Here is a 22,758-nt window from a genome sequence, read left to right on the forward strand (position 1 = left end):
ATTTGGGGGTTGATTCTCACTGAGGCCCAGTTACCCCAGATGCTGTAAGGAAGCACAGGGCTTCATGGAAACAGGAATAGCGCTGTTCCCCTGAGGAGGGAAGCCCAGAGGAGGTGCGCGGCACCCCAGGTGGTCTCTGTCAGACCCCATCCCTCCCCAAGCCCCCAGCCTATGCTGAGACTGAGTCCAGAACAGGAAGTGCTCAGAACCTTCCCTGATGTTGCCATGGTGACCACAAAGCCCTGAGGAAACCACAGAGGAGGACCTGGCCACAGAAACAAGCGAGCCCCACATGTCATGAGCGCTCTGAGGAGTCAGCCTCTGAAGGCGAGGAGCCCCCAACTCTCCTGTAAGTCAAAGACCGATGTCATGAGGGCGCCTCTGTTCCTCCAGCTCCCCCCATAAGCACACCCGAGGTGGGCAGCGGAGCTTCCGACCCAAGTACAGCTGGTAATCTCATCCATGAGAGATGCAGAGGGCACCCCTAGTGACAGGCACTGCCTGGACCTGGTTCCATCCAATCAGTTGGCACAGAGGGGCTTCAGGGGGTCTGGGCTGGGAAACAGGAGGGACCTGGGAGCTGAGGTCACCATCACACATAGCTCCCACCACTCAGAGTGACCCAAGAACAGACCCTCGAAACCCTTCAAGGGACATTTTCCCTGGTATGATTGAAAAAAAGAAAAAATGACACGTCCAGGCCATTGAGCTAGCCCTGGATGTCAAGTCAGCTAGGAAGGCTCCTGGGCATCAAGCAGGAGCTTGGGTACCACAGAGCAAACCCCATCCTCTGTCTCTCAAGCTGGTGCAAAGTGGTCTTGCTTCAGCCTGGGCAGGCAGGAGGTGACACTGGTGTTTGCACCTGAGTCCCTGAGCTGCTTCCTGGCCTTCCCCGAAGAGAGTTCTCCAGTTTTTCCTTTTGATTCTGAAAGTGCCCTCCTTTCCTCACCATCCTTCCAGTAAACCCCACCTCCCTCAAACTCCATCATTTTCTGACATTCCATTAAGTTACTTTCTGAGGCTTGCAACCAAGCTGCCCTAAATATAATCAGAGACACCTGGAAAGTCCTATCCCCTTTCATGGCCTCAAAGCTAAGGTGACATAAGTCCCCAGTGCTCCAGGACAGCCGTGATTGACACCTGCTCTCTAGGCCTAATTCTTTTTTTGGCCATACCCATAGCATGTGGAAGTTCCCGGGCCAGGGACTGAACCTTTGCCACAGCAGCAACCTGGGCTGCTGCCGTGACAATGCCAGATCCTTAACCCACTGCATCACAAGGGAGCTCCCAGGCCTAATTATTAATGTCACACCTTTTAGTTTCCTGATTGGAATGACAAAATATATGATCAGTCTGTCTATTGGCTCTTTTGGTTCCTATCACCTTGGTAAATTCGTGGAGAACTAGAGAATTGTGGGTTATTGCTTTATTTGAGAATCATGAGTTTTTCTTTATTTGAGCCATTTTCCCCAGCACAATGGCAGAGAATGTCTTTCTACTAATGTGCTTTTAAACATTAGGTTTTCACCTGATTTGAAATCCACACTAACTCATTATTACTTTTGTGGCAAAGGATAGATTCTTTGAGCCAAATTCTTCCATAATGTTTTGAAGAGACCCTTTGGAAATATTTTGAAGTTTTAAAATGTACCTCCTTCAATTTCCAGGTGCTTCTTCCCCCTTGTGTAATCTCCACCGTCCTTCATGAAAATGCTGAATCCAGTAAGTCAGAATCACAGGAGGGCAGGCAAGGGGGAGGGGCAGAAGCCCCTGGCGACTGTTGTACTGATGGGTTTCCCCAGGAGGATGGGTCCTACGCCCCTGAGAACCTCCAGCTTCACTGGCTGACTCTGCCGGCAGGAGTGTCCTGAAGCCCTGCTGTCAGGGCCCCTCGTTCTTGCATCACACTTTGGCAGGGCAGTACCTAGACTCGGAGTCCATGGCTTTCAATCACCCACCATGTTCCAGAGACTATACTAAATGATGGTTCCCAAACTTTATCATTTTATCATCCTCATCCTCATCTTCATCCCTATCTTCATCCTCATTTTCACCATCATTGCAGTTATTTCCATTTTACATTTAAGGACCAATAGGCTCAAAAGGTTGAATGCTTTACCCGAGGTCACACAACTGGTTCGTGGTGAAAACAAGATTTGAACACAGAAACTCCACCACATGGCCCCTGGTCTCCCAGCCACCCTGCCAGTGACTAGCGTGGCTTAGGATCAGTCACCCCCATTCCTATGGGTCTCTCACGGTGCACTTTTCCTGGCCAGGTTTCCTTGAACCACCCACATCTGAGGTTTACATCCATACTGGATGTTTCCTTAAGGAAAGTGCTGAAGCCCAGGATCTCAAGGAAATGTCTAAGGAAAAGTCCCTGCCCAGTAAACCAGTGCTTCCTGGCCGAGGTTTATACCCAAATAATTTAAAACAGGTGTTCAGACGGAAACTTGACAAGAACGTTCATAGCGTCACTATTCACAGCAGCCAAAAAATTGTAGCCACCCAAGTATTTATCAGCTGATGGATGGATAAAGAAAATGTGGTCTCGTCTATCTATATATTTTTTTCAGCCATGGAAAGAATGAAATTCCGACACGTGCTACAACATGGACGAATCTTAAAAACATTATGCAAAATGAAAGAAACCAGACATAAAAGCCCTCTATTGCCTAAGTCAATTTACATAAAACATCCAGAATAGGCAACTCCATAGAGACAAAACACAGATAAGTGGTTTCCAGAAAGAGGGGGCAGGGAAATTGGAAGCGATGGTTTCATGGGTACAGGCTTTCCTTTTGGGGTGATGAAAATGTTCTGAGACAGAGGGTTACAACGGCCGTGCAACATCGTAAATGTACTAAGTGCCACTAATTGTACACGATAAAATGGATAAAAGGGTGAGTTTTATGCTTTGCGTATTTTACCATAGTTGAAAAAGAGGCAGTCGCTGTCCCAAATGACCTCAGTTTGATAGCTTTCTGAATCACATGTTGGGATAAGCACGTTTCAAATTCCTCTTCTTCTCCTCCTCCTCCTCCTCCTCCTCCTTGACAAGAACGGAAACTTGACAAGAACGTTCATAGCGTCACTATTCACAGCAGCCAAAAAATTGGCTCCTCTTCCTCTTCCTCTTCCTCTCCACCTCCTCCTCCTCCTCCTCTTCTTCTTCTTTTGGCTTTTTAGGGCCACACCTGTGGTATATGGAGGTTCCCAGGCTAGGGGTTGAATCAGAGCTGCAGCCGCCAGCCTACACCACAGCCACAGCAACATAGGATCGGAGCCTCATCTGCGACCTACACCACAGCTCACAGCAATGCCGGATCTTTCACCCAATGAGCAAGGCCAGGGACCCAGCGTGCACCCGCATGGATCCTAGTCAGACTCGTTACCGCTGAGCCATGATGGGAAGGCCACTTTTCAGTTTCCTAAAGCTCAACCCGGCATCTGCTTGTGGGTTCTTTAGAGCTACCTGCAGAGAAACAGTCTTTCTCCCTGATCTTTCCCCTCCAGTGCCCCTTCCTAGACGCTGAAGTCCACACTGTCTTGTGGCTTGAAGCCCTCCGTCTCTTCCATCTCCTGAGTATAGGTATTTGCCTTGAGAAGATGCTCTAGAGAAATACTGGCCATATTTCAAAATTAACCAGCCTTTTAAAATTTCTCCTGATTTTCCTTCTGCTGTACAGTTTGGCAAACCTGGTATTTAAGAGCCATTTTAAAAAGATGCTCTCTCTCTCTTGGCTTCCCGAGCAGCACAAACCTCGGCTGGAACGCCAGATTGTTGGCTCAACCAACCGGTGGCGTTTCCCCCAAGAGCCTTTCTCGGGGGACTTGCTGGCGCATTCCCAGCTGTGCAAGGCTGTCAACACAGACTTTGATGAAGTTCTGAAGCACCCAGACAGGTAGGGAAATCAAGGCCCCCGGTCAGGACTCCCATCTGGGTGAGCTGCTCTGCCGGGAAGGGCCCCGAGGTCGGGCCACTCTGACTGGGCAGATGGGTTGTCCCAGGCATTGGCAAGGAGGGATGCCTTTTGAGGACTACCCCTTTGGGACAGACAGGGTCAGGGCCAGGGTGACAACTTCCTCTGAGAAGTCTTTGGGAGGTGATAAAAGTCCAGAGGGATTGAGAATGTTTTTTTCTGGATTTTTCCCTTTGTATTGGGAATTTGGGGCCCTAATAGAATTCTAAATTTATCAACTGATTTGTTGACACAGTGAGATGGTGCACCTCAAGGTTTAAACCCCCTCCCGCAAATGTGCGTGTCTACCCAGCGAGGGGAGAAGGGGGAACCCACTCACCCCCAAAGTATGGCTGGCTTAGAGCGTCACTTCTCCAGGTTATGAGTTCTTTCTTGCCTCTCCTGGGGATGCAGAGCCAGACCCCACTGCAGAAGGAGCACTTCACATCCGGCCCTTTGGACCTGCCTGGATGTCACGGCTTCCCTGGGCTGGCAGCAGCACCTGCCTGTGAGCACTCAGGTCCATCTTCCTGAGCGAGGGCTGTGCCCTGAGCAGCACCAGGCGCAGAAGAGCTCTTGGCTCTACATTTGCTGAACGAGTAGCCACATCTTCTTTCTGCTCCACTGCCTCCTACCCCACAGACAGCAATATTACACATGTATGAATAAACCCAAACCCAGCCAGATTTGAGCTCTAAATTCCCTGACGACCCCAGCTTAGAAAAAATTTGAGCACCATGGGTTTTTTATTCTTTTTCTTTCTTTCTTTCTTTCTTTCTTTTCTTCTTGCTTTTTAGGGCTACACCTGATACATATAGAAGTTCCCAGGCTAGGGGTCCAATCTGAGCTATAGCTGCCAGCCTACGCCACAGCCACAGCCACATGGGATCCGAGCCAATGCTGCAACCTACACCACAGCTCACAGCAATGCCAGATCCTTAACCCACCGATCTAGGCTGGGAATTGAACCTGTGTCCTCAAGGACACGAGTCGGATTTGTTTCCGCTGTGCCACAAGGGGAACTCTTTCAATCTTTTTTTTTTTTTTTTCCCCTCTGAGGGTTGTTATTTTTGACATTGGCTACTCAGAGCCTTAAGCAATTTTGAATTTATTTTAGATTTTGTTTGGTTAGGGCCCTGAAGACTTAGAGTTCTTGCCAAAGTTCATTGCGTTCCTTAGCACCGGGGCCAGGCTGGGCAGCAGGCACTGGAGCTGGGCCTGGGAATATAGGCAAATTGATCCAGAAACCTGAGGAGGGTGGCTGGGCAGCAGGTAGAGACTTCAGGACTTGGTTGGTGAAGTTGCTGAACTAAGCTGGGGTGGTGGCCTGGGGCTGATGGCTGTTGTGCTGGGCTTTAGGACTATGCAAAGCACTCTGTCTGACAGGCCTCTCCTCTAATCACTCGCTCTGTGAATTTAAGCCACTGGCTTAATCTATCTGAGCCTCCGTTTCATGTGACATGGTAAAAATAGCACCTCCCTTGAAGTGTCACTCCAAAGCTTAAATCAGATTAAATGATTAGTGCTGTTGCTGGCAAATAGTAGATACTCAATAAATGGAGCTATTATCTTTATAGCCTGATCAGCAGGGGTTTTTTTTTGTTTGTTTGTTTTTATCTTTTATTTTTTGTTTTTTATTTTTTTTAGGACTGCACTCGCGACATTTGGAGGTTCCCAGGCTAGGGGTTGAACTGGAGTTGCAGCTGCCAGCCTACACCACAACCACAGCAATGTGGGATCTGAACTGTGTTTGCAACCTACACCACCGCTTATGGCAACGCCAGATCCTTAGCCCACTGAGCAAGGCCAGGGATGGAACCCGCAACCTCATGATTCCCAGTTGGATTCGTTTCTGCTGTGCCACGATGGGAACTCCCTCATCAGCAGTTTCAGTTATGGATCCTGGTAGTTTCATTTTGCGGAGTGTCAACCACGCACTCTGCCAGCCAACGACTCAATACCCAACTCAGCCTCTTAGCATCTTCTCCAGATCACCTTGCCTCCAACGCAGCAGATGCAGGGACAGGTGTGGGCACTCTTTCCACGAGCAGCTTTACAAATCTGCCTCTCTCCTTGGTGATGCTGGAAAGCTGAGGGTCAGGAGGCAGGCTGAGGGCAGGTGGGTCACTCCTGTACCAGTGGTCAGTCGACTCAGGCTTGGCTCATCTGGGCAGTTCATCTGCTCCCCAAGCCTTGCGTCCCCCTCCTGAGACACTGGACCAGCCTGAGCATGTTCTCGTGGTGACAGCCGAGGGCACGAGGGCAAATCCAGTTGCACATGTGCTTTTCAAACCTTCACCCACATCATGTCTGCTAACATCCCATCAGCCAAGGCAAGTCACATGCCAAACTCAAAGTCAGGGGGCAGGAAATACACAGCTCGTCTTTTTTTTGTCTTTTGTCTTTTTTGTTGTTGTTGTTGCTATTTCTTGGGCCGCTCCCACAGTATATGGAGGTTCCCAGGCTAGGGGTTGAATCGGAGCTGTAGCCACCGGCCTACGCCAGAGCCACAGCAACGCGGGATCCGAGCCGCGTCTGCAACCTACACCACAGCTCACGGCAACGCCGGATCGTTAACCCACTGAGCAAGGGCAGGGACCGAACCCGCAACCTCATGGTTCCTAGTCGGATTCGTTAACCACTGTGCCACGACGGGAACTCCACACAGCTAGTCTTTTTGTCAGGAGATGCTTTGGAATCCTGTAGCAAAAGGTGTGGCCGTGGATCTGTGTGTGTGTGTGTGTGTGTGTGAATGTGTGTATATAATTGGGGCCATGGGTTCAGTCTACCACAGTATGGGAGAAACCAATTTTCTTTAATAAGTGCACATTTTTATTTCCTTTATTTTCACTCTTGAGATTCATTTCATGGGATTGTGAGAAACATGAACTTAGAAAGCATGATAAAGGCTTTATTTCATTTGTTTTTTTTAAATAGCTTATTTATTTATTTATTTATTTTTGCTTTTTAGGGCTGCACCCATGGCATACGGAAGTTTCCAGGCTAGGGGGCGGAATCGGAGCTACGGCTGTCAGCCTACGCCACAGCCACAGCAACATGGGATCTGAGCCACATCTGAGACCTACACCATAGCTCACGGCAACGACGGATCCCGGGCCCACTGAGCGAGGCCAGGGATTGAACCCGTATGCTCATGGAAACTAGTCAGATTAGTTTCCACTGTGTCACAACTGGAGCTCCAAGGTTTTATTTAATTTGGGTAACAAAGGACTTACTCCTGGTAAATCTTCTGTACTTTCAGACATCAAGAAACTTTCAGATAACAAGGTTGATGGGGGGTGGGGGCTGGAATTGTACCTGCGACATGTACATACACCTGTGCCCAGAGCTCCCCACAGCTCTCTGTGCAGCCAGGACCCGCAAGCCCGCTCTTGCTGTTGATGCTGTTATTCTTGTTTCTCCCACTTGGGGGCGCTGTTGGCTTTGACAAGAGCTGGACCACTCTATTTTGCCAGTTCCTTAAGGGTCACTGTTAGTGGAGTTAAACTAGCTCCCAGCTTCCCATTTATTGCAGATGTGTAATTGCGCCTCTCAAAGGTCTATGCCCTGGGTTCTGCCCAGCTGGCCAGTATTTCTGGTTGTGCCTGTGGGTTTCCATGACGCAGTGAGCTTTTGGCTCCATAACTCAGAGATGCTACCCAGGAGCCTCAGTCCTGGTCCTTGTCACGCTTCCTTCCACTGAGACGAGGGTGTGGAATGTGGGGAGAAGGGCCCTGAGAGATAAGGAAATGCTGCCCTCCTCCCAAACAACCTAATCTTTTCGTGCCTGAGTCTCCTTCTCTGCAAATTGGGGGTGCTGTCTAGCAGGGTTGCCTTGAGAATTACATGACTTCATTCCTGTTGGGAGCTTAGAACAGTGCCTGGCATGTAAACACCCAATTAACACGTGTCACACAGTGTCCCTGGGGGCCTTTGGCTTGTGTGGACACAGCTAAGATCTGAACCCTGAGATCCAGGATGGGATGGGGGGTGAGGCTCAGGAAGAACCATTCCCATTGAGACTGTAGGGGGCTCGGGCACTGGGAAAGGGTGACCCGGCCCCATGTTTCCCCCCATTCTAACTTCAATGCCAAGTCTACCGTGAGGGTGGGAGGAGGTCATGCTAAAAGGTAAGGGTGTAAAGAAGGGCCCCCTAGATCTTTATCAGAGGGTGGTTCTGGGACAGCTGGGACCAGAGGCCCAGGATTCCTGATGCAGAGCCGACGTTAACTGGTTTGCTCAGGCCCAGGTGTCCCAGGCATGTGTTTTATTTCCCCCAGTGGCTGCCACGTGGCTCTCAATTCCCTCTTACAGAGGAAAGCACTGAGACCCGGCGTCGAGCCCAAGGTCTGCAGGACCTTCCCAGTAAATGAGATTGGAGTTTTGCATGTCGAAGGTATCGAGTCAAAAGCCCTTTGGATGGTCCCCGGCAGGAAGCCCACATTTCCATGAGAAACAGGGCATTTCCCCCTTTCTCGTGCTGTTTCTCCATCATGGGAGTGAACCCCAGACTAACGGTGGGTTCCTGCCATCCCCACTCCGCCCCGGGCCATTTAGTCCCAAAGACCGAAGAGCACAACCCACAGGTGCCCTGTGTTCCATGAACTTTTCCACTGGTCCTAAAACAAACCTCAGCTTTTGGGAGCGGCAGAGCCTGCATGAGAAATGGTATGTCTTGGCAAGCAGCCAAGACACCAGGAAAGGCAGTGTGGTTGCCTGGCATCTCCTGGCCTCACCGATGACAGAGATGTTTGGGAGGGTCGTTGAGTTTTTGGCCACTGCCCCATAGTTTCCAAAGTCTGTTGCTCCATTTTGAGATCACAGTCTGAACTCCTGACCTTGGGCAGCTCTTCCCAGATGTGTGACCCAAGTCATCAGGGGGACTGGTCTGGCTTGGGTCAGGTCCACTGCTCCTGTTGGGTAAACAACTCCAGCTCCCACTGGCTTCCCAAGGCTGAGTCACTTGTAGCCACCATCTGTGCTTGGAAAGAAGAGCCTGTGGTCAATATTATTCCGGACACACGCTCCCCCGCCCAAGCCCTCCTGCACACATGCTGGCCCCTAAAGCCTTCCGGCATCACTGGAAAATAGCATATGGCAAAGGTGACACTGGCTGGATGTGGTCAAGTGTCCCTTGGCTGGTTGGCTTTCTTGGGATGACCATCTTCAAGTTGAGCAAATGTGACTCCAACTTGGTTTCACTTCCTTGCTCATCAGGATGAGTGCAGTGTTTATGGGAAAGCGTCGTATCTTTGTCATCATTGAACCATTGATGTTGATGGGGCACATGCACAAAGGCTGCGCTTGGGGGTTGCAGTGGTACCTAAACATGTCTCCTTGTGGGATGCAGAGCCTAGTGCAGAGGGTGCTTGAGTAAACAGGCCACCAGAAGACCCTGTGGAAGGAGCGTTAATGGGGTAAGATCAGGGTGGGCAGCAGGGAGGGAAACACAACGAAGCTTTCTGGAAGGAGGAGGAGCTGATCAAGTGAAAAGGTGAGGAGGAGAGCACTTTGGACAAAGGGAGCTGTGTGTCCAGGAGGGTTCAGGCTGTTGAGAAGGGATGAGACTGCAGAGATAAGCCGGGGCTCGTTAACCACGAGAGGAGGCTGCTCTTTCTGCCCGGGAGCCCTGGGGAGACCCCGGAGGACGTTCTGCAGGAGAGGGGCAGGACCAGACTTGCATTTCTGATGGTTCCGCAGGCTGCGGTGACGGATATGCATCCGAGGGGCCCTCGCTGGAGGCTGGGAGACCGGCAGTGATGGCAGAGAGAATGGTGGTTTGGACAGAGGTCACAGCCATGAGGTCAAGGATTCACATAAGCAGAGAGGGATGGATCCAAAAGACATCTCATCAGACCTGAGCAAGGGATCCGATGTGACAACATTCGGGATGCTGGCCTGGGCACCTGGAGGCTGGTGGTGCCATTTCTTGGCAGAGGATCGGGTTCGGTTCAGGGTTGATTCTGAGTTTAGTTTATGGACCCCTTGAGACTGGGGCAGGCATGACCCTAAACAGAAGCATTGCTGAGTTGACTTCCAGACATACCCAGAGCCCTCTCTTTCTCCAGCAGGTGTTTATTGAGTACCTATTATACACTAGATGTTGATTTAGACACGCACCCAAAGAGGTGTCATTCAGGCAGCCAGATGCAGCCACAAATACCCCCTTGCTAAGATCTACCCAAAAAGCTGGAAACAGGAGTTAACATTTTGAGCTGGTCATCAGACAGACCTTACAGTTTGTCAAATTGGCAGACACATGGAAACCTAAGGAAAGTGTTCCCAAGGGAGGAATAGGATAAGATTGATTCATGGATGCTTTAGCGAGGCTTACACGGCACTAATACAAGTTGCTGTTACAGAAAAAGGTCCGTATTAATGCCTGGATTTGTTGTTTGTGTTTTTTCTTGAGGTTATGCATTTCACAATTTCAGAAAAATTTCCCAAAGAATTTGAAGAGCGAAACCATCCAAAGTGGGGAGGCAGGTAAGTTGTTGTCACCGGGGGGTTCAGTCAGAATATTGTTGACTTCAGGGGTGTCTTATGGTCCTTGTGGAGGGAAGTCAATGGCCCGGTCACTAGTCTGCAAGTTTCTGTTCCTGCCCGCTGCCGGTGTCATTGGTGCCTATCTTTCTCAAAGGCACAGTGAATGAGACCAGGCTCGGCAAACACATTTTCATAAGCTAATAGCCACGATGTATGCAAACCTGACAATGTAAATAAATAGGCTTTGGATTAGAAGACTAAGCGAAGCCCATCGAGCTTGAGGCAGCTGTTCTGCGTCCCTCTAGGCTCTACGCAGTCGTGACTTGAATGTCCACGTCTGCGTTTCCCCAAGAACACTGATCTGCAGTGGATCAAGGATCAGACCCGCTCAGTCCAGCTGGGAAAGGCTCGCTGAGCCCCATTTGGGGCCTGGACAGGTCAGCTTCTTGATGGAGCTTTTTTTTTTTTTTCCTCTTTAGGGCCACACGTGTGAAATATGGACGTTCCCAGGCTAAGGGTGGAATCAGAGCTTTAGCTGCCAGCCTACACCACAGCCACAGCAATGCCAGATCTGAGCCACACCTGTGACCTATACCACAGCTCACAGCAATGCCGGATCCTTAACTCACTGAGCGAGGCCAGGGATCGAATCTGAAACCTCATGGTTCCTAGTCGGATTCATTTCCACTGCGCCACAACGGGAACTCCTTTTTTTATTTTGTTAATGGCCATACCATTGGCATATGGAAGTTCCCGGGCCAGGGACTGAATCCGAGCCACAGCTGTGGCAACGCCTGATCTTTAACCCTCCGCACCGGGCAGGGATAGAATGGATGCCTGACCAGCCACCCCAGCGGCTGCAGTCAGATTTTTAACCCACTGCGCCGCAGCAGGAACTCCCCAAGTTGTCTTCTTTGCTTTTTTAAATCAGCTGTGCCATCCCTGGGTGAGATGCCCCCCGCCCTCCATAAAGCCCTTTACAGTTTGCAAAGAGCCTTCTTTGCGTGGGAATCCCACTTGATGCCTGTGAGCTGGGCTTTCCGATGACCCCCACTCCCTGAGGATAGGAATGCTGACAGAACTCTCCTCCCTGGGGATCAAAGGCCCTCTGCTCCCTGGGCCTTTCTGTAGGATGCTGATGCCTTCCAAGTGGGTACTAATTAGGCACTAACAGCCCAGTACAGTTGTGCTCCTCATGGGACGTTGGGCAATGTCTGGAGGCATTTTTCCCATGACTCTGGGGTGGGGCCCGTGCCACTGGCATCGGGGCAGGGGGGCAGAGGCCAGGGATGCCGCTAACCATCCTACAGTGACAGGACCCCACCCCCCTACACAGAGAGAATTATCTGGCCCCAACTATGGGCCGTGCTGAGACAGAGGCACATGAATAGGGGAGGCAAGAGGAGGCCCCCCAAGGGTGTCCCAACCAGCACCCCTTCCCCACGACGCCTTGTCAGTCCCCAAGTGGGATGGAGGGCTGCCATGTGCCTCTGCTGGTTGGCAACTCTTGTGGATATTTATCTTTTCTAAGTCATCTTGCAAGCCTGCCCATCGTATCCCCCTGGGAGCCAGTAAGCTCCCCAGAGCTGACACTGTCACCTTTGTGACATCGTTCCTGAAAGGCCTAAGTCGCCTGCCCACGCCCGTTTGCACAATAACGGGACCTGACGGAGAGGATGCGGGAGAGCGGGTGGAAGCATCCCAGGTCGGGGAGTCGGGAAATCCTTTGCTCAGCGTGGCTTCCTCTCCTCAGATGTGATTCTCGAGTGCCTTGGCTTCAAATGGGAACTCCATCAGCCCCAGCTTTTTCAGTCTGAGACCTTGACCAAACTTTACCTGATGGCCCTGGCCCGGGGCAACGTCGACCCCGAGCAGGAGCTGAAGAGGCTTCTGCAAGGTACGTTCTCACCCAGAGTGGGAGCCTCAGGGGCCCTCTGGTTACAGAGACCGTGGCTCGGCGTTTGGTTATCTGTTTGGGGTCCAAGGACAGTCTGGCAGTGAAGGGCAGGCCACATGGTGTGACCTCGACACAGGATTTAACTGCAGTCTCCTCGGCTGTAAGATGGGGATAATGGGTCTTCCTGTGTTTTGCTGCGGAGGAGGTGATAGACATGCAGTTTAGGAAGAAAGCCTGGCGCATAGTGAGCACTCGGTAAATTCTCATAGTGGCCAGGTGTTATCCAGCAGCTATGAAGCAGACTCTCCTCACTTTTTAAAAAAAATTTTTATTTTTTAAATTGTATTTATTTATTTATTTTTGTCTTTTGTCTTTCGAGGGCCGCACCTGCGGCATATGTAGGTTCCCAGGCTAGGGGTCAAATCATAACTGTAGCCTCCGGCCTACACTACAGCCACTGCAACATAGGATCGGAGCCTCATCTGCGACCTGCACCACAGCTCACGGCCACGCCGGATCCTTCACCCACTGAGCCAGGCCAGGGATGGAACCCGCAACTTCATGGTTCCTAGTTGGATTCGTTTCCTCTGCGCCATGATGGGAACGCCCTTACTTTTTTTTTTTAAATTATAGTTGATTTACAGTGTAATGCCCATTTCTGCTGTACAGCAAAGTGACCCGGTCATACATAGCATATATCAATTTATTTTTATATACGTATATATATATAATATTTATGAATGTACGAATGTATACGTACACACCCAGATTCCTATATATGTACAAATATGGCCCCATTCCTTGCTTATATTATCTTCCATCATGGTCTAGCCAAGAAACTGGATACAGTTCCCTGTGTCTCCTTATTTCTCTGAGATGAGAAAGCGGGTTGTTTTGAATCTTCCGATGGGCTTTCTAGAAAGAAGGCATAGTTCTGACATCTGTGGCTTCTTTGGCCCTAAGTATGCTGGTTGGAAGTTCCCAAGCGTACATCAATTTTATTTTTTCTTTTCCTTTCCTTTTTCTTTTCCTAACCCTGCCTCATACCCCCAAGGGATTGAGGTCACTTCTCTCTTTTTCTCCTTTTTAAATCCTAATAATCCGCAGTCCCCCCCTTATCGGTCCCATAAGCTCCTGTCCTGAGGCCTTGCCAACATTTTCCCTGGTAATAGATTTTCTTCCCTCCTTCCCTGACCTGACAGCTCATAAGCAGGTGCAGTGGAAAATTCAAGGCCTCTAGAGCAGCCAGCCTGCCAATCAGGATGGGATTGCATTTCCAGGATGTGGCCACACAGCCTTGATATTCCAGAGCCAGGGAGGCTGCCGGAGCCCCCAGTCGCTGCCCTTCCCTGAGCCTGAGGGAGGGCCTGGCTGCCTGCCGGAATCTTCCCGGCCACAGAGCCTCTGACTCAGCCCTTCCCGGCCGAGCTGGGAGCTGGGAGCAGGTTGCAGCCACCCCCTGGGACCTTAACGAGCTTCGCACTTACTCATGATCCTCTTGGCTCTTTCTGAGCGTTTGTCCCAGGCTCCCCACAAGTGGGACCAAGCTCTTTCTCCCATGTACCCTGTGCTCAGGTCAGAACTCTCCCTAGGGAACCAAGGGGAGGCCATGGAGGTCCAGTGGGTATATTGAAAATCAAGAGAATCTGGAAGGGAAAAGTGGAGTTATCGTTAATGTCACTAACACGTCTAGACTGGATGGTCTCCCTTAAAAGATTTGGCCCTATGGAGTTCCCGTTGTGGCGCAGTGGTTAACGAGACTGACTAGGAACCATGAGGTGGCAGGTTCCATCCCCGGCCTTGCTCAGTGGGTTGGGGATCTGGCGTTGCCATGAGCTGTGGTGTAGGTCGCAGACGAGGCTCGGATCTGGCGTTGCTGTGGCTGTGGCTGGCAGCAACAACTCTGATTCGACCCCTAGCCAGGGAACCTCCATATGCTGCAGAAAGCAGCCCTAGAAAAGACCAAAAAAAAAAAAAAAAGATTTGGCCCTACTAAGATAACTGCTGGCAGTGGGGCCTGATTGGGGGATATCAGGGCAGGTGCAGAGATGAAACCTCAGAGCCCAGACTGTCACAACTTCCCACGGTCTCCCTGCAAGCACCACCAACTGCATCAGGCCCCAGGACTCCAAGATTTTCAGTGGGCACAGTTTCTGTCATGGCGCAGCTGAAGCGAATCCAACTAGAAACCATGAGGTTGCAGGTTCGATCCCTGGCCTCACTCAGTGGGTTAAGGATCTGGCGTTGCCGTGAGCTGTAGTGTAGGTCACAGATGTGACTTGGAACCCGAGTTGCTCTGGCTGCGAAGTAGGCCGGTGGCTACAGCTCCGATTCACCCCCTAGCCAGGGAACCTCCATATGCCGAGGGTGCGGCCCTAAAAAGACAAAAGAAAAGATTTTCAGTGGGTACAGTCACAGCCCTTCACATGCCCTCAACGATGGTTTCTCGTTACTTCTTCTGTGTTCTTGAGAACATCAGCGCTGCTGTCCCGGAGTTGGCAGCAGAGAATGTTTCCTGGGGTGGTGGGCTCTGGGGAGATGCAGCCCAGCTCGAGGCACCCTGTGCTGGCCACACGAGGCTGTCCCAGAGGCTCAAGTTCATTCCACCCAGAGTCCAGGCTCGGCTGTCCTGAGCAGCACACAGTTATTCTCCTTGAGAAAAGCCAGGGAGGAAATGGCCCTCTTTTACCGAAAACAAAGCACTTGGCTTTGAGGGGAACCTCAGAAACATATGCTCACATTATCACCTTCCTATCAGATTGTGAAGTTTTACTTATAAAAGCTACCTTCCGCTGGCTCTGGCCTAGCTGGTAATATTCCTTTCTTCCTTCAGTGAGTGGTCAGCCCTTAACTTGAGCCAGGCCTTGGGCTAGGAACTTAATGCTGGGGGTGGGGTGGGGACGCACCCACCCAAGATGATGACGAAGCATGAGAAACAGCTAGCGTGACACACAGTGATCCCAACTGTGCGGCCGGAATGCCTGCTGTGTCAGCCACTTTGTGCGTCCTCTTGTTTACTGTCCCCTGGGGCGGTGGGGGAGTGACGGAATGGAGCCGGCAGTTGGGAGGCTAGGCAGAGACCTAGGACAGAAAAATGCTCCAGAAGCAGGAACAGAGCCTGGCGCTTAGTAGGGTCTCGATAAATGGTCGGAATGAAAGCCTGAACAGAGCTGGGGGCCGTGTGTGTGGTGAGGCGGGGCGGGGGTCCACAGCCCTGCTTGCCTGAGGAACACTGATCTTTAGTCTCCTTTTCCCGCCGTCTCTGTAACTGCAGAAGGTGCTATACTTTCGGGTTCCTGACTCATGTCACTTTTCTTTTTTTTTTTTTGTCTTTTGTCTGTTGTTGTTGTTGTTGCTATTTCTTGGGCCGCTCCCGCGGCATATGGAGGTTCCCAGGCCAGGGGTTGAATCAGAGCTGTGGCCACCGGCCTACGCCAGAGCCACAGCAACGCGGGATCCGAGCCACGTCTGCAACCTACACCACAGCTCACGGCAACGCCGGATCGTTAACCCACTGAGCAAGGGCAGGGACCGAACCCGCAACCTCATGGTTCCTAGTCGGATTCGTTAACCACTGCGCCACGACGGGAACTCCTCATGTCACTTTTCATTACCTGGCACCTTGAGTTCACTAGGCCTGGGATTCTGGCCCTGGAGCCCATTCATCCCATCCATTCAGCCAGTACTTACTGCACATCGGGGTGTGCAAGACTGTGCCGGGGCCGGGGGCCGGAGTGGCAGGTTCACCACCTGATGTGCCTGCCCAGTGGATGGTAACCAGTGTAACAGCAGGTTGGTTAGTCCAGGAGGCAAAATAAAGCCAGTTTGGGGGGATGTTTGGGTGGGGAGCTACTTTACATAATAGAGGATCAGACGGGTCGCTGATGGGGAAGGGAGGGGAGCCCCACAAATCTCCTGGGGAATAAACCACGAGGAGGTAGGTTTAGGGTCTGCTGAACTGAAGACTAGTGGGAGGATCTCGGGGCCACCGGAGGAGCTCTGGCTTTGTGCCAAGGGCATGGAGAACTGTGGGTTGCAAGACATTTCAGACTAACTCTGCGTGGATGGGGGAGGCTGCCGGTGATTCCCTTCCTCCTAGAAGCCTTGGTGGCAGGGGTCCTCTGCTGGGAGATCTCTGGGGCAAAGTCTGAGGAGGCAGTGGGAGGTCGCCTGAGTTCCTCTCATCCTTCAGCAGATGGGGCTGTGCTCCTACCCGGTGCCAGGTCTGAGCTAGGTGCTCAGGGTGCAGAGATAGAGGCCCACCCCCAGCCCTCCAAAGAGGGGACGGAGGCGGTGGGGGAGGGGCCGGTAATCAATACTTAAAACGCAGTGTGGGCATCGGCGTCCCAGCTTGGACAGCCACGGTGGCTGTGTTCAGATCGTTGAGGGAGGCCGGCAGAAGGGCACGCAGGAACTCTCCGTACAATTTTTGCAACTTCTTTTGAGTCTTTCAACCATTATTTAAAATAATCATTTCAAAACTGCATCTGCAAAACAAACAAGCAAACAAAAATAAACAAATTATAGTACGATACATGCCAGGATCGAGGTTGTGCCAGTGGTCATGGAGCCTCACACTGTCTCTTGTACCTGTCACTGTGGCTGTCACATCTGTGCCTCCTTGTCCCATTTCCTTCACTAGCTCAACTGCGTGGGAAGGTCAAAGAACAACACCCCGTGAAGAAGATAAGCATTTCCTTGAAGATCTATGACGCTCTGGTCACCAAAGCTGGTAACGTACACTTACCTGTCCTTGTATTTCTGAGCGTGTCTTTGAACAAATGGCCCTTCCTGATTCGAATAGAAACAAACCTGCAAAACACCACAAACTAGAGGTACACGGTGTTCACTGCTTCCTTGTTAAAAATAGCCGGGAAGGAGTTCCTGTCGTGGTGCAGTGGTTAACAAATCCGACTAGGAACCATGAGGTTGCGGGTTCGACCCCTGGCCTTGCTCAGTGGGTTAAGGATCCGGCATTGCCGTGAGCTGTGGTGTAGGTCGCAGACGTGGCTCGGATCCCGTGTTTCTGTGGCTGTGGTGTAGGCCGGTGGCTACAGCTCTGATTAGACCCCTAGCCTGGGAACCTCCATATGCCGCGGGAGCGGCCCTAGAAAAGGCAAAAACAACAACAACACCACCAAAAATAGTGGGGCAGCGAGAGGAGAGAGGAAGGAAGCTGGGAATTCTGCTAAAGAGACATGCTGGTCCTTGCCAAGACGCAGGAGGGATGCAGAAGTCGAAGAGGCCAGACGCTTCAGGGAAACTCTCAGGTCATGCGCTGACCCGCCCCTTCCGGCCGCGGCCCCGCCCCGGTAGGCTGCCAGCAGCGGTGGCCTCCCCCAGGGGGCGCCCTTGGGCTCCGCGCTCCATCCCATCCTGGCCACCTAGAAAGTGAGTTTGGTGTTAATCTAGTGTGCCGTTAGGTGCCGTCAGGAAATTACCCACTTTAAGCCCTGGGGTCCTCAGAGCGCATAGGACGCGCACTATGGCGCTGTTTGGAATCAGGTAGAACTTGGAATGAGCTGCGTCTATCTGTCCCTAGCCAGAGACCATCAAATTATCGTAGCTCTTCCCGGGAGTCCTTAACCTTTTGGAAGACCCCAGATTCTGAGGAAAATCTGCTGGAAGTATGTCATCTCCGGAGAAAATGAAACGCATCCCCGTGCACACAGCACTGTGCGCATCTTGGGGCAGCCACCTCCCTGCACAGGCCAAGGACCCCAGGTTAGGACAGAAGCCCTGGACCGGCTCGCGGGAAGATTCCTTCACAGGAGCTCCGTTTTCTTTAGCTTCATCCTCAACTCCTTTGAGGGGGCTGGGGGAGCTAGGGCAGCGTCTGCGCCCAGGTCAGAGCGGGGCGTTTTGTCTACTGCCTCCCTGCCCCAGCCCCACCTCCGCTCAGGCATCCTCACCCAGCAGTCAGGGCGCCTGCGCGTGGGGGATGCGGGGCTGTAGAACCCCCGGCTGATGACTCGCTCTCGGATGCTCTCTCCGCAGCCTTCGCCACCGCCCTGAAGAGCCTCTACATCCCCGAGGTGAAGATCAGCATGGAGGAGGTCCTGGGCGTGCTGGCTGCCGCCCACATTCTCCAGTTCCGCAGCCTGTTTCAAAGGTAAGGAACCGTGGCGAGGTCCGCCCCGGACAGGGTCCGAAGGGGGCCCTCCCGGGCCCATGTCATGGAGCATCCCTCTTACTTTGGCTAGGCGGCTGGGGGTTTCTTTGCTCCAGGGACCGCTTCGAGTCTGCGGTGATATAATAATAACCGAGACCGTAATGAACACTAGTGCGTTGTAAGCTCACCAACTGGGCCGTCTCTCCAGCAACACGCTCATTTTAACCGCTAGCTCTTTTGACTCATAGATATAAAATGCACGTGCGGGGATTTCTATGCCTGGGAGGAATATCGCGGGTGTGCAGAGTGACTTCCCAGTAGTGCTCAAATTGTGCTTGCTTGACAATTTCACTTGGGTTCATTTTTGGATTAAAAAAAAAAAAAAAAGGTCTTTCTGGTGTAGTGCGCCTGCGCATAAACTGGCGGTTCAAACACCAGCTGACTTGCCACAGCATGGTCAGCACCCACTCATTTCAGACCAAGCCTTGTTTTCTCTTGTAAATAACATTTTAATTTTTTTACACATGTTACACATGGTCATTGTAGATCTTTAAGAAGGGAGAAAAATACAAAGTCAAAGTCTGCCCATCAGTCTGACCACTGGCTTTGGGGACAGCCTTCCTCTTGGGCATTCAGACCTCGCCGCTGCCTGGGGAGGGTGGGGTCTCTGGGGGACCCATGCAGGGCAAACTAGGAGACATCGACAGCGGATTGGCATCAAATGTGGAGACTTCCTCATCCTGACAAGGGTTACCTGGGGCCATGGAGGCTCTGAGGATGCTGAAATGGGAGGGAGTGCCAGCGTTTCTGCCTGCAGCCATGCCGCAGGGGAAATGCAGCTGAAATTCTCAGAGGCTCCCAGTTTTCATTAGACTTTTTCTGCAGAGCCAGAGGGAACCCAGGATGTAGTCATGGGGCCTGTGCTCAGCCCTGCTGCCAGCTGCTCCTTTGTCTCCAGATCCCTCAGTGGTCTGAGCTGTGAAATGTGTCTCATTACATTTGTCCTGCCTCCTCCAGGACTGGGTGAGGGGGTATGGGTGTGAAGGCTTTGAAATGGAGTGTCTGCCATGGAGAGACACTGTCCTCAGCTCTTTGCAGGACCCTCCTTTTATTCTCCCTGTGGCCCTAAGAGGCAGGATATTACGGTCACAGATGAGGAAAAGGAGGCTTGAGAGGTAGGTAACCTGCCCAAGGCCACACAACTTCCGGATAGAGCAGCCAGGTCTTAAGGGGACCGAGGGGCCCCGGAGCCCGCACCCCTAGCACTTCCTATTCCTCTTTGCTCAGGGGAGGCAGTGATGTCACCTGCTCATTCATGGTCCTGACCCATCCCGCACCCCTCCCTTCAGTGGCGCTGGGTCAGATGGAGTTGGCTTGGAGTCAGTCACACCTTCATTCATGTGTCTGTTCCTTCGAGAATGACTTCATGGGCTTCTCCAGGACACCAGGGAGACAGAAGGGACCAGATGGGCAGGGACCCTGTCCTGTAAAGCTTCCTGCCCAACAGTCTCCAAGACACATGGAATGGGTCAAGTGGGGGCGCAGTGAAGGTGGGGATTCCCAAACAAAATTTTTGTCACCTAAGATTAATTTCAAGTAAAATCGGCACCTATAATTAGAAAGAACCTTTCTTAGAACTCCCCCTTTTTTCATATCCTATAGTAGGCCTCCATTCCATTAATGTTTATGAAAAAAACATAAGTGAAAGTCATTGATTGGATTCCTTTTTCTAGGACATTTTTTCCCTTCCCTTGGGTTGGTCCAGAAATGTGTGCTTACTGCATGCAGGCCCTGAACACAGGTGGTGTCTTAGAGCTCTTCCATTCCCTAATTCCTGCTGCAGTTTAGTAGAGAGGAGACAGGGCAGGGATGCTCTGCCTGATTTGTTTCACCACCTAGGCCTCCGTTTCTTCATTTGAGGGATTGAACAAACTTCCCGTCCTTGCTCAGAGGGGACATAAGCTGCTCTGTAAAAGGCAGGGCCAGGATCTCTCCCAGGGACCCTGCAGGTTTCAACTCACCTTTTTTTTTAAATTTTTTATTTATTTTTTATTTTTTTGTCTTTTGTTGTTGTTGTTGTTATTGTTGTTGTTGTTGCTATTTCTTGGGCCGCTCCCGAGGCATATGGAGGTTCCCAGGCTAGGGGTTGAATCGGAGCTGTAGCCACCGGCCCACGCCAGAGCCACAGCAACACGGGATCCGAGCCACGTCTGCAACCTACACCACAGCTCACGGCAACGCCGGATCGTTAACCCACTGAGCAAGGGCAGGGACCGAACCCACAACCTCATGGTTCCTAGTCGGATTCGTTAACCACTGCGCCACGACGGGAACTCCTCAACTCACCTTTTATAGAGTCTCAAGAGCCATATTCCACCCCAAATGTGTTTTTGAGCCAGTGCCTCTTTCCTCAGGGCTCCTGAAATGACTTGGGCCAGACCCTCAATCTGGAGCATCTCAAAGCCTCGTTGGGGATGCAGATGCCCCGTGAATGGAGGGATGTAGGAGTCAGGGGCCTGGACATGACGGCAGAAGACACTCTGAGGGGACCGGTCTTGAAAAGGCACTCCAGCATGTGGGCCTGGCCAGGCTGTGGGGTCGGGAGCTGTGGGAGATGGGAAGCCAGTGGTCACAGGTCATGTAAAGTCTTGGGGAGAACTAAGGAACTCTGGCCTTGACCCTGAAGGCGGTGGTCGGGGGGAGTCTGGGTTTCCCTGAGATTCCCCCCTCCCCTTCTGTTGTGTGTATCACCTGCCTTCAGCCCTGTGACACATCATTGCTACTAAGTCACAGCTCCTGTGTGCATGCATTTCTGAGTGGCTGTTTCCTGGGCTGTGCAGGCAGGTATCTCTGACCCCAAAGCTGGAAGGCCGCCTTCCCTCTTGGAGCGGGGCCTTCAGCCACCTTCTGTCTGTGAGCCTGGACTGCCCTCCCCAAGGCCGAGACACCAAGCCGGGTCTTCCTTCCAGAACCCCAGCCGTGGCTTATCTCGGGTGGGGCCACAAATAGCTTCCTCCTCCACACCTTGTTTGAAATGCCCGGGCGGAAGGGCCTTGGCTACTGAGTCAAACCCATCATTCTGCTGCTGAGCAAACCTGCGCTGACCTGGGGCTGATCGGCTGGGCCCCAGATTCTACAGATGCTTGCGGTGGGGCTGGAATCCTAGGTCTGAGCCAGATGGGCCTGGCACACAGCTGGGCTGGGTCTCGCCCGCCTTTGAGAGGCTGATGGGGCGGTTGGCAGGGGTGTGGCCGCACAAACCTCAGAGTGTGTGTGTGTGTGTAAACAGAAATGCCCCAGGTCACTCTGTTGGCGTCACAAATCAAGGTGCTGGACGAGATCCCAAAGGTCATCTCCGCTGAGCTCCCAGTCAGGGCAACGTCACCCAGTTGCCTGAGTCTGAATCATGCAGACCTGAGGCCACCGTCTTTCGGGGATGAAGCAAGGGCATGTGGCTTTGTTAGAATCACGCAGCACAGTGTCTGCTTTGGCACAGCTGTGATCGTTGCCTGCACGCACACACAGACACACACAGACACAGACACACACACACTGCGATCATGGTTGTTGCCTGCATGTGCACACAGACACAGCAATCATGGTTATTGCCTGCGTGCCCACAGACACACACACACACAAACACACACACACTGCAATCATGGTTGTTGCCTGCATGTGCACACAGACACACACACACACCCACCCACGATCTCCCTATGAATGTCTTGGGTCCCTCCGGGCTCATGGATGTTGGAAGGGCATTTCCTCACCTCCATGCAGGGCTGAACTCCATCTGTGGGCAACTGCCTGGTGCCAATTAGACTTTCCGGAGGTGGAACCCCGCCCCCACTCTCCTTGAGCCCAGGGGGGGTGGGCCCTGATTTCTGCAAAAGCCAGCAGCTAAAGGACACTGTGCCTGGTGAGCAGTGCCACCTGAGCCTCCCACACAGCCCCTTTCTCCCTTGGTTTCTGCCTTGCTGATCTGTGAGCCCGGCTCACAGCCAGGCCAGGAGCAAAGGAGATTTACATGCGTACATTTCCAGAACGAGCCACAGAAGCCAGCACAGAGCAGGCCCTGAGGGTGTGCATTTGTGCCAGGGGTGGGGGGACAGTGGTGGGAGGAGGTAGACGTACCAGGCAGAAAAAGGTCAGGAGATCAAATCAAAGGGGGCATGTGAGGAGAAGCAATCCGGGAGACTTCCAAGAGGAGGTGGCACTTGTGCTGAGCCTGGAAGGATTCCAGTTGTCCAAGGGTGGGAGGAAAGGGGACTTGGGGCAGAAGAGAGCATAGCAACTGG

General features: G+C 52.1%; 1 protein-coding gene across 1 annotated transcript in view; it reads left to right on the forward strand.

Annotated features, from left to right (window-relative positions):
• Window positions 1–1,704: 1,704 nt before the first annotated feature.
• The window catches only part of BTBD16 (BTB domain containing 16), a 56,833-nt gene continuing 35,779 nt past the window's right edge, over window positions 1,705–22,758 (forward strand). The window contains exons 1-6 of the mRNA XM_047761641.1: window positions 1,705–1,722; window positions 3,760–3,908; window positions 10,378–10,451; window positions 12,205–12,348; window positions 16,991–17,080; window positions 18,346–18,460. Of these exons, the coding sequence (XP_047617597.1) occupies window positions 1,705–1,722; window positions 3,760–3,908; window positions 10,378–10,451; window positions 12,205–12,348; window positions 16,991–17,080; window positions 18,346–18,460 (590 nt within the window). The remainder of the gene's footprint in view (window positions 1,723–3,759; window positions 3,909–10,377; window positions 10,452–12,204; window positions 12,349–16,990; window positions 17,081–18,345; window positions 18,461–22,758) is intronic.

Source organism: Phacochoerus africanus, chromosome 15, assembly GCF_016906955.1.
Source record: "Phacochoerus africanus isolate WHEZ1 chromosome 15, ROS_Pafr_v1, whole genome shotgun sequence".
In the NCBI taxonomy this organism is placed as follows: domain Eukaryota; kingdom Metazoa; phylum Chordata; class Mammalia; order Artiodactyla; family Suidae; genus Phacochoerus; species Phacochoerus africanus.